Source organism: Psammomys obesus, unplaced genomic scaffold, assembly GCF_907164565.1.
Source record: "Psammomys obesus unplaced genomic scaffold, mPsaObe1.curated_primary_1811, whole genome shotgun sequence".
NCBI lineage: Eukaryota > Metazoa > Chordata > Mammalia > Rodentia > Muridae > Psammomys > Psammomys obesus.
The window spans coordinates 1081599-1093100 of NW_026594240.1; the positions used below are offsets into that span (position 1 = coordinate 1081599).

The following is an 11502-nucleotide window of genomic DNA, read 5'->3' on the forward strand; positions in this document are numbered from 1 at the left end:
ATAAATATTAGAATCAGAGCTAAGGGCTGGGAAGGCAGGAAGCCCCTCTGCCATGCTGAGTGTAAAGATGGCAGATTTAGGAGACAAAGGGCAGAAGGAAGTGCCGGCATTGTGAAGACCATCTCCAAGGCCGAACTGTTTTTTCTGTGTGTTTTTGTCTAGTATCTCTGTCTTTGAAAAAGTCGTCTATGTCAACCAGCACGCCTCTATAAGGCCCTTATTTCCCTGTTGTGTCTCTTGTCTGAAGCTGGTGTCGGTTGACAATATATTAATTCCTATTTGCAGCAGGATTCAGTGAGGCATTGTGCCTATATAGAATTGTTAGAGCTGTCTAATTATGTCACAAGCTGCACTCCTCTAGGCCTCATACAAGCATGGCATGGTGATTCTCTATGGAAAGGGGTGATCTAGAGAGCCATGCAATGGAGCGCATGGGCGTATATGGTTAAGATTCATAACTCTAAACATTTATGATCCTGAGCTCAGACAGCACCATGAAGCAAGGCCTGAACTTGGGCCCATTTTCCTGTTCCCAGGCTGGGAGAGGCTTCAGGCCCTCAGCTGGGCTTTGATTTTGATCCTAACACTTAGCCAGTCAGAAGCCAATCCTTGGGTTTACACAAGCAGAAAAAAAAATTCGATCCCCAAACTCAAGCTTTTGCAGAAGCATTTCCCAGCATTGAACTGTGTTGTGGCTTGAGAAAAAGCCATCTTATTTAAATAATTCAAATGTGGGACTCTAGTACAGATACCTGTAGAAAATTCTTTAAGACGGGACGCTAATACATACACCTATAGAAACATTCTTTAAGAGTATATATACACTTATAGACAAATTCTTGAAGAGGGGACAGTGCACTCACACGCAGCAGAGACAGTGTTTATGAGTCCACAGCTTCCTTGTAGATGCGGCCATATTTTACAATCCAAAGGAATCAATTAATTAGAGCCTCCCGGTCTCTCCACCGGCCACTGCTCGGCTGAGCGGGCATGTGGTGGAGATAGATGAGCGTGGCCAGCTCGCTGGTCATGTTAACAAGCCTCGTCATAAAGATGGGGATGATATGGGGAGCAACGCAGCTCAGGAGGGCTTGAGGGCCCAGCCCCCAGCCTTCCGGACAGCGCCTGCTCTTCCAGAGGTCCTTCCACACTTCGATCGAGATGGAGCCCAGACAACTCTTCTTCCCATCCTCTGGTCTGAATTTTGCCTTTTCTTCATTGAGCTTCAAATCAAAAATTTAAAAACAAAAACGCAACAACAACAACAACAAAACATAAACCTTTGTCGGTGCATGTCTTCCGTCCTTCTGTCGCTGTTGGGGGCCTCCTTTTCCTACATCTCTGGGTGGTTCCTTTTGGTCTAAGCCTGGCGTGCTTTCCTCCTTCGCTCTTGCATTCTCTGCTTTAGCAGTTGCTTCTGTGCCGGGCTGGTGGCGGCTCAGGCTCCAATGAGCTTGTGAGAAATATAAATGTACAGCCATGCCTGGCTTGTCTTGCACCAAAATGAGCCAGATAAGCCAGACCATGAAAGGAAGGGAAAACACCTTGGGTAATTGCTGGTTTGGGTTGCAGCACTTAATTCTGTTTATTCTCGCTGATGTGCATGCTTAACAGAGAGATAGTGATATTAAAGGGCAAGGGGGAATTAATTTTACTTTTATAGTCATCTATTAAGAGCAGAAGATGATCTGAGTCTCCTTTAAAGGGACTGAAAAAGAGGGGGAGGGAGAAAGAAAGGGAGGGGGAAGGGAGAAATATGACTGAAAGGGAACAAAGATCTTTGCCTGAAGAAACAATGTAACACTAGACAGAACTATAAAGTCTGGGAATGTAAGAACATGGGACGTCTCAGCTCTCCCTCCCCGTGCGTGCGGAATCCTGTCCCCTCCACTTCCGGCTGAAACCCCTACCCTGACCACACAGTGGTATTCAAGGAAGAATTCATGCAATTATCTGGATAATTGTAGGGAGAAAGTGAAAGAGAGAGGGAGAGAGGGAGAGAGGGAGAGAGGGAAAGAGAGAGTATTTCCTAGGTATTGTCTGCACAGAGGAGGAGGAGGGGGCAGGTGGTGTGTGGGCAATAGAGGAAAAGGAGGAGGTAGAGTCTCTCAATATACCCTAAGTCCTGCAATCAAGTTACTCTTAATCCAGGAGGTCCCAGGCAAGGGCTTGCAGATTTGAAACCGCCGCCGAGAGATGAAGTAATCTCATTCACTTTCATTTTCATTTTGGATACTAGCTTGGATTCACTTTGTCTGCAAAGGTCTGCCTCCTCTAATATTGTAATCATCACAAGTAAGTAGATAATAGGTAATTATAGGGTGTCAATAATATTATTTTATAACCACGCAAGATATGATTAAAGTTGATCTTGGAGGCTTTGTTGCAAGCTAGAGGCAAGGTAGGGAGGCCCTAGGAACCTTTCTCTTTCCTATTTTTACATGTGTGAGAATCTCCAGAAATCCAAAGACTTTAAATTCCTACCTTGGATGTGTTAAGGGAAATCTCTAGGATTTAGGGATATAAAGTCCAAAGACCAAGATGAGGAAAGAATAATTTGATACTCAGCCCCTCTTAGCCTGGGGGCAATGGCTGTGAGGCTCACTTCAGTAGGAGGCTTAGTTTTCAGAACAAGGCCACTAGGGTTCTGGAGGACTGGTTGGAGAAGTCCATGAGAGCAAGACAGGAGCTTATCAAAATCAAGTTCATTGTCAACCCCAAATGGAAGCTAGGCCCAGACTGAAGCCCTCTTTTTTCTCCAATCTGTCTTTCCTGGAGTCTACTCCTCAATGCCACTGGAGTCAGGGCAAACACCCAGGTGGAGCTAGGGAGGTCGGTTTAAGGCAGGGATCAGGGGAAAATCTTATTTTATTATTATCATTGTTGTTGTTGTTTTGGAGAGTTGAGAGAACTGAAGACTGTGGAAGAGAGGAAGAGGATACCACAGAAGCAGAGGCAGAGAGTGATATAAAAGAGAGTTGAGGAAAACTGTGAGGCCATGAGCAAGGTAAGTATGAACAAAAGCAGCAACAAAAGGAACCAGGAAATAAAACACGAGGGAAGAAATAAAAGGAAAAGGTAGAAAATGGAAAGAAAAGGACTGAAAGAGAAAGGAGTAGAGGAAGGCAGAGGAAGGGTCAGGAGTCCAGCGGTGCCTGGCGGGCTTGCGGCGTCGGTGGGCGGGGGCACCATGGCGGTGCCTGGCGGGCTTGCAGCATCGGGGTGGGCGGGGGCACCATGACAAAGTGAAGGTCAAGTTAGCATCAGCATCGTACCTTATAAGGAAGGCGTCGGTCCTCCATTTCAGCCTTCTCTCTGGAAGGACTTAATGCTGGCATTTCTGGTCTTATAGACACAGAACTTGAAGAAAAATAACGCCCCCTTCTTCCTTTATTGGCGGTGAATTCAGCAGCCCCCCGGAAGCTGTGGACAGGGAAATGAACTCATGAAGACTCCAGGAAACTTTTCTCTCCTTTTCCGCCTCTGGCTTCCTGCCAGTCTCTACCTCTTTCATCTTCTGTATCTTTCACCATTGTCTCCAGCTCTGGCCTGGATTTCTTTACTCCCCATTTTCCCTGCAGACTTGTAAATCCCTTCCATTCCACAGCAGTGAAGTGGAGAAGGACTTTAAGAATTGGAGAGAAAATTAAGCATCATAAAGAAAACTTCATTTACAGCTTAAATGTCTGTCTGAGTATTTGGGTTTTCTTCTGAAAACAAAGCGATACATTAGGTAAGGAGGTGTGAGGTCACAGGGGTGGGGAGGGCTGGTTTAGGGTAGGTTTGGATTTATATATTTCTTAGATCCTGAGAAGGAAGGCGGGAGAAGGAGGGGAGAGAAGCATGTAACCAGGCAGCCACCGAAAAAGGAGGGTGTAGCTGGTGAGCAAGGTTCTAGCTGCAAGGGCCTGGTGCTCACCCCAGTCTGGGCCTTGGGTATGGAGAAGCTAGCGCATTAGGTCTTTCTTGGTTTCAGAGTTAGGCAGCAGAAATGGAGGAAGGCCAGGCGGACGCAGCAGAGTCAGGCGAGCTGGAGACAGGCTGTGAGATGCTGAGCAGTGGCCTTCCCATCGGTCACAGCTGGGAGGAAGGAGGCTAGAGCTGGGAGATTAGGAGCACTGTGAAATTAGGAGGGGGCTCCTGGGTGTGGGACCTGTGAAGAACCCACTTCCTCTCCCTCAATCTCACCGCTTGTTTTTGGCTCACGGAGCCATCTTAAGGCCTAACCACTTCTTTCAAATTTGGAATTCTATGATAGGGAAAGGGAAGGCAGTTGGATGCTTAAAGAGTGAAATGGGTCATTCTGGCTAAACTAAACCCTATTCTCTAAGCCAGCCACCCACCATTAATTGTCACCTCTACCTTGCTGACTGGAAGACTGACCTCCAGAAGCCGCTCCAACCCACCCTACCTACCTGCCTGGTGGGGACTACTCCAGTCTATTAGGTCCCTGAAGTGGGGCAGAGGCCTGGTGGCAGCAGACAGCGGTGGAGACAGGGCCAGTTGAGAGAGCAATTGGGCCTCCTATCTTGATGTCCTCCTGCCCAGTGTCCCCTATGAAAAACAAAAGAACTTGGTCTCATTATTTCTGGTGGTATTAAGAGTCCCTGAGTTTTCCACACAGTGTGTGACCCTGGGGTCTGAAGAGATAGTGTTTTGCCCATAGTGATTTAATCTGGGCAGAGTGCCACTGTGTCTCAAATGCCTGGGTCCTTTGCACAGAACAGCGAGGGAGGAGGGCTGTCAGGAATCCCATGGAGGGGGGGTGGCAAGCCTTCCTAGAATTCTGCTCACAACATTCCACATATTTGAGATGGCCGGAGGAGATCCATTCTGATGGCCCTTCAGCTTGTGAGAAGGTCCAGGAAGTTAAGGGGAGTCACTAGCCGGCCAGGGTGCTTCCTCCTAGTGTGGGGGCTCAGCCATATTCAGACCTCACCCTTCAGCAGCCAGGCTCCTTGGAGCTCTGGGGGACTTGAAAAAAAATGGAGGCAGCAGACACCCCGTGAAGGCCCAGGCTGTGACTGTGTAGGAAGGAGAACCTGAGGGGGAAGGGGCTGAGCACCCCAGCCAGTTCCCCAGAGAAGCCAAACACCCACAGGCTCTGATACTGAAAAACACCAGATGATCTGCTTGGGAGGGACATAAACCGACCGAGCGGATGCAGGTTAATAAAACCCGAAAAAGCCCAGACAGGAACACTTAAAATGCCCAGAACAAAGCACACCATGACAAATCCTCACCAACACACAAGTACACGCGCCAGAATATTCCCACGCAGAGAGAGAAACAAACCTTTCCACCTCGGGCCTCCACCGCGGATACTTAGGTTTACCTGCACAGCTCCAAGAACAAATTTGTCCATGTTTCTAAACTGCCCCAAACAAATCCCCAGTGATCTCCTGCAGGCACCGGCTGCACTGCGCCCACCGCGGAGACAGTCCGTATCCCCTGAGCCTCACTAATGCGAGACCCAGATCCATACCCGGAGATAAAAGTCTAGACAATAGACGGCTGTTTATGACAACGCGGCTCTCCAAGTTTGGGGCCAGGCGATAAATCTCTGGCGAATCTTCCTGTAACTCAACTTCTGTAGTGAAGAAAGAACCACGGAGACGCCGAGGAAAGCAGCAAGAGGGGGGCGGCCTAAAGCGCCGGGAAGGCGGCCTCCCCCTGCAGTCCTAGGCCACCGTAAGGCGAGCCCACGCAAGGCCGCCCACTGTGGAAGCTTCGCAATGGAGTCTCCTAGCACAGACTGGTCAGGGCTCCTCTCTGCCCGCCTTGGCATTAAGGCTCGGAAGTCGGGCTAATGCCTAGGCAGAAGGCCTGGACGCTGGGGTAGATCCGGCAACCACTGCTGGGGGCGATCAGGATCTTCTGTGTCACCTTAGTCTCTCTCTCTCTCTCTCTCTCTCTCTCTCTCTCTCTCTCCCCTCTCTCTCTCTTTCCATTTTGGAATGACGAGAGCTGTTCCCTTTTGCATTTTCGACCCGGGCATCTGATTACAAGTAAGGAGCCACTGAGGTTGATCTCATAAAAATGCCGCTAGCTCACTTTGATCAGCGGGGACTGAGTCCGGGGAATGGCGGCACCGGCCAACCGGCTCCGCAGCGAGGCGGGCGACCCGGTGGCCCAAGGGAACACTCTCCCCCAGAAAAGGTACTTTCTGTGGAGTCGCAGCTAGCTTCGGAAACTAAGGGCCCATGGCAGCGGCTCCATCTCCAGACTGCTCTTAAGACATGTCCTTCATTTTAGAGCATGTTTTGGGGGTGGTGGTGAAACTGGCTCATAAAATGGGGCTTTTATGGGAGAAAAGGGGTCGCATTGCTAGCCTCCGGGGACAGCCCTCCGCGGAGGAAGCTGGGTGGGGCGGCGGGGGCGGGGAGGCCGCCGGCTCTGCTCTTTGCTCCCCCTACCTTGCTCCATAGGCCCTGGGTTGCACCAGTAGGTCCACCCTTTTCGGTGGCCCAACCTGAAGCCTCGGGCTTGCAGCGCTGACCAGCGCTGAGGCGAAAACGGGCGGCCCCACGCATTCTGGATCTCTAAGGACAGGGCGAGGTCTGGACGTCCTCTAGCTTGAAAATCCCAAAGCACGCTGAAGGCTTTCTTCAATGCCTCCACATTGCTGCTAAGGGAAAGAAAGATTCGCAGGAAGATTGGTGCTGTTCTAATTGAGAGCCCTTCTTCAGCAGTCCAGCCCGGGAACGGGTGTAGGACTTCCTTCTTTTTATTGACTCCAAAAGAAGCTGAATTTAAGGCCTCCTTCTCCCCCCCCCCGTGTTTTCTTCCCAGTTCACAGACTGTGGGGTGCTCTCTTTCTCTTCTCAAGAACTCTCTCTAGAATTGAGGAAAGGATAAAGAGGAAAAGGATCTATAGGGTGCCTGAGCTCTGCAGGAGGCTCTAGGAACGGCCCAGGACAGGGTTCAGTGGACAGTGCCCCCTTCTGAATCCGGCCCTGTCATCCCTGTGTGGGAGGGAAGGCCTCTGGAGTCCGGCCTAGCTCCAGCAGACCACCGAGGCAGCAGCAGCCCAGACCGCAGAGGCCTGCTACAGGCCAAGCTAGCAGGGAGCGAGGCCACCAAACCGGCCAACGGCTGGATGACTTTCACAGGAAGTATTTAGGTGAAAGCTGGAACTCTAGGCAGATGGAGAAATGGCACAAACCAGGTGAGGAATATCATAGAATACAATAATAATAATAATAATAATAATAATAATAATAATAATAATAGTGACAGCTGCCTTCAGCAGACCCTTCGAGGGATGGGACTGGGGGCACAGATGTGTCCTTCTGCACAAATGTAAAGGACTCAGCGACCAGAAGCTGCAGACAGCGACTTCCAGGTGGTCTGAACCCAAAGCCAGTCAGGCCAGCCAGTTCTCCACCCCTTCCTCCCCCCAGCATTTTTACTAATCAACAGCTAATGACCTCAGAACCAGGGCTTTCTCTCCGTGACCCCAGCAGCAATTACCTGTTGCTAAGTTTTTCTTTTTTAAGTTGTTTTTAAAATTTTGAAAGATCAACGCTAGAAAAAAAAAAAAGTAAACTTCAAGCTTTGCTTTAATGGAGATTTTATGGAGAATATTCCTTCCTACAAGTTTCTGTTGGAGGGCCATGACCCTTCCTAGACAGCATGTCCTCAAGGCTCTCCTTTGCCTTCCTTCTTTCAGTTTCAAGAAAATCAACTGCTCTCTGCAGCTGCCGGCCTCACTTTTATGGTGGCCCAGGACTAAACTCTGGTGGTCAAATTCAAGTGCTCAGGCCCACAGCTGTCTTCTCACAGGAAGCAGACACCCCCCCCCCCACCCCCCCCCCCGGCTGTGCAAAGCAGGACTTAGGGGACTGGGCCCCACACTGCTCAGGAGATCAAGAGGAAGAAGGAAGAAGAACCTAATGGAAACTGGGGAAAACGGGAGCTTGGACCACTCTCATCTCAGCAAGAGATGTGGTACCTTTGGCCTTTCTCTTGCTGGCTTCTGTCACTGTTTGGGGAGCATTTTGCCTCCAGTAAATGAACGGTTAATGAGGTCAGTGCAAACCCATAAAGACACAGTCTACAGTTCCCCACAATTATAATTAGAAATGCTACCCCCAGCCCCTCCTCTAAAAAACAGACTAAAGAAAAGGGAAAGTGCAACAGAGTTCTGTTTTTTTGTTCCTTCTCCACAGAGATGCCCCAATCTGGTTACTGGCCTTCCGTTAAGATCTGACCAGAACGAAGGAGCACAGAAGAAATGCCTCACACGTGTGCACTTGCGTACATAGAGAGGCACTGGGAGTCTCCCTTGCAGTATCACACACACACACACACACACACACACATACACACACACACACCACGCCAGAATGAGACCATGGTGGAGGCAGAGTCCACCGAGAAGTGTTGATCTACAAGCTGAGTAAATTTGGACAGGTAGAAGAGTCGGGAGGAATGGCTTTGGGATGCTATATTTGGAGATAAGCTACCCTGTGCCCTCCCTGTCTGACTGAGGGTTTCAGAGCTTCGCCCTTTGACAAAGAAAATCAAATCAAGCAGACTGAAAACCATTCGAGGAAAAACCATTCGAGGAAAACCATTCTGAAGGCAGCCTGAAGGGTGGGAAGACAGTTTGGGCTGCTTTTGGTCTTTCCTAAGAGTACAGGGCTGAGTTGTTGGAGGCTTCACTCTTCTCTAACACCTTATGTTCTGACAACTCCTTGGGACCAAGGCTCCTGTTACTTTCTGCTCCTGCCAGTTGTTCTGCCCCCATGGACTCAGCCCAGAACCTTTCCATAAAATTATTTTCAGCTGCCCAGATGTATGCTGTAATGGGCAAAGGGAGCACCCCTCTGGACAGGCAGCCCAGGGAGGAGGCTCACAGATGTGGAGCAGGGGAGGGCTGGGCTGAGTAGTGGGGGTGCTGGACAGGCAGTGAGGGGGGGGCAGCGAGCTCGCCCTGCCCACCTGGTGGTGACCACGGTTGCATTCCACCTTCTTGATTGATGCTAGAGATAAGCGCCTGCCTTCCCTACCCACCTAAGCTCCCCAAATCATTTTTAAAATAGGCCCCCCAAATTTAGTTCCCTTAGCATATCCTTCCTGGACTTCCCTTCAGCCTGCCAGCTGAAGCTGAGCTCCCAACGCGAAGGGCCCCAGATAGAGAAGACACACGACTCTCATTCTAATCTTTTTCTTTGGGGTTTGGGGTTTTAAACTCCACAGTGGATGTAGCTCTCTGCACATTGATTGACAATAAAGGCAGGCATGAAATAGTCACCCAGGACCACTCTCTCATACTAAATATTTAACACGACATTAGAGGAGGCTTTTCCCAGACTTCACCAGGCACCGGCTGGGCGGCTGGCGCATTGCTCACCACTGTTTTATGACTAATTGGAGTCCCTCGCCAGTGGCAGCACAGTGAGCTACGCAAAGTTGGGACACTGGCTCGGAGCTGGGCTGCTCACCTTTGGGACACTTCAAATACTCTTCCTGGGAACCTGTCTTGTAAAGGTACTCCCTGCTCTGGCCAGGAAAATAATGTAAAGTACTTCTTCAAACTCTTGTACACGAGCTGATTCTTCAGGTAGAGGGGTGAGAGTCCCTGAGACTTGAGGGGAAGGACCCAATATTCCTGGGGAAATCAGGTAGGAAAAAGTCCTTCCTCTTATCCTCAGCCTATCGCTGACCATAAGGAAGAGACCAGACCCGTAAACGGAAAACCCTCTCCTTCCCCCAATCCTAGGGGGAAAAGAGCAGCTAGGAAAAAAATATACAATTACCCCCTCCCAGCCCCCGCCCCCGCCCCTCCCACCGCCCTCCCCACCCCAAGCTCTCTCCCCTCCTTTGCCGGCTCTGTGGAATGGAGAGGAGGGGAGTGACGAGAGAAAAACGAATACAAATCTGCAATTGATTTTCATAATGTTTCTGCGGTGTTTGCAAACCAATCGCCTGAACGTCCCCGACCTTACCTAAGAGAGAACCCCTCCTACGTCTGCGAAGTGCTCCGGACTGATATATGACAATATCTACTTTGGATCACGTGCTCGGGGAGAGAGACTAAGACGGATAACGCGTCATCTCGCCTTCCCAAAATTTCCCCCCTCACTAGACCGGGTCTAAAACCTCCAGCCGGAGGAGGCAGGAGCGGAGAACGATGTTTAACTCGGTCAACCTGGGCAACTTCTGCTCGCCTTCCCGCAAGGAGAGGGGCGCTGACTTCGGCGAGCGAGGGAGCTGCGCCTCCAACCTCTACCTGCCCAGTTGCACTTACTACGTGCCCGAGTTCTCCACCGTTTCCTCCTTCCTGCCCCAGGCCCCCTCTCGCCAAATCTCCTACCCCTACTCAGCCCAAGTGCCCCCGGTCCGGGAGGTCTCCTACGGCCTGGAGCCGTCCGGCAAGTGGCACCACCGGAACAGCTACTCCTCCTGCTATGCGGCGGCCGACGAGCTCATGCACCGCGAGTGCCTGCCTCCTTCCACAGTCACTGAGATCCTCATGAAAAACGAAGGCTCCTACGGCGGCCACCACCACCCCAACGCCCCGCACGCGGCCCCCGCCGGCTTCTACCCCTCCGTCAACAAGAACAGCGTCCTGCCCCAAGCCTTCGACCGCTTCTTCGACAACGCCTACTGCGGCGGCGGGGACGCGCCTGCCGAGGCCCCCTGCTCCGGCAAGGGCGAGGCCAAGGGGGAGCCCGAGGCGCCCCCGGCCTCGGGACTCGCGTCCCGGGCAGAGGCCGGCGCCGAGGCCGAGGCCGAGGAGGAGAACACCAACCCCAGCTCGTCCGGCTCTGCGCACTCGGCGGCCAAGGAGCCGGCCAAGGGAGCCGCCCCCAGTAGGTAGCGGCGGCGGGGAACCCGAGGGCAGCGAGGGAGGGCGCGCGGAGGGAGGGCTGCAGAAGGGAGGGAGGCCAGGGGAGCGCGGACAGCCTCGTGTTTTGGGTCAGTCCGATTTTATGTGGAGTTTTATAAGCATTCAAAGGATTTTATTATAACCTACAAAGCCCTCTCTCCCGACGACTCGACTTTTTACGATGGAGAAGGGTGGGAGGGAGGGAAAGGGGCTCTTTGGAAAAGCCGGGCGAGCCCCCCTTCTCCGCTATCTCCCTCGGTCTGTGAAATTTTTAAAAGTGCCACCATTGCGGGCGATATTAACTTTGATCGTGAACTTAGAGGAGCGTTTAAGAAAGGATGGGGAGAAGGGCTGCCGGGGGGTTGGGAGGGAGGGGAGGGGTGGAGGGGGAGGAAGGGGAGGGCGAGGGACAGACCGGGAGAGCTCCAGAGAGGGGGAGAGGTAAGGGGCAGAGGGGCGCGGCGGACTGGGAGAGGCGCTCCCAGGTCGCCCCGCTTCTTTTTAAAACCACTTTGTTGTTGTCGTTGGTTTTTCCAATGTTCAGATTACGCGTCCGCGGGTCTTTGGGGAGAGCTCCGGCCAGCCGGGGAGTGGCGGGGCCGGGGGAGTGCGGGACGCTGGGGCCGCCCCGCGCTCGCGGCCGGCCGTGCGGCGCCTGCGGAGCG

General features: G+C 51.9%; 1 protein-coding gene across 1 annotated transcript in view; it reads left to right on the forward strand.

Moving 5' to 3' along the window:
* Positions 1-10138: 10138 nt before the first annotated feature.
* The window catches only part of Hoxc11 (homeobox C11), a 2264-nt gene continuing 900 nt past the window's right edge, over positions 10139-11502 (forward strand). The window contains exon 1 of the mRNA XM_055618357.1: positions 10139-10820. Coding sequence (XP_055474332.1) covers positions 10139-10820 — 682 coding nt within the window. The remainder of the gene's footprint in view (positions 10821-11502) is intronic.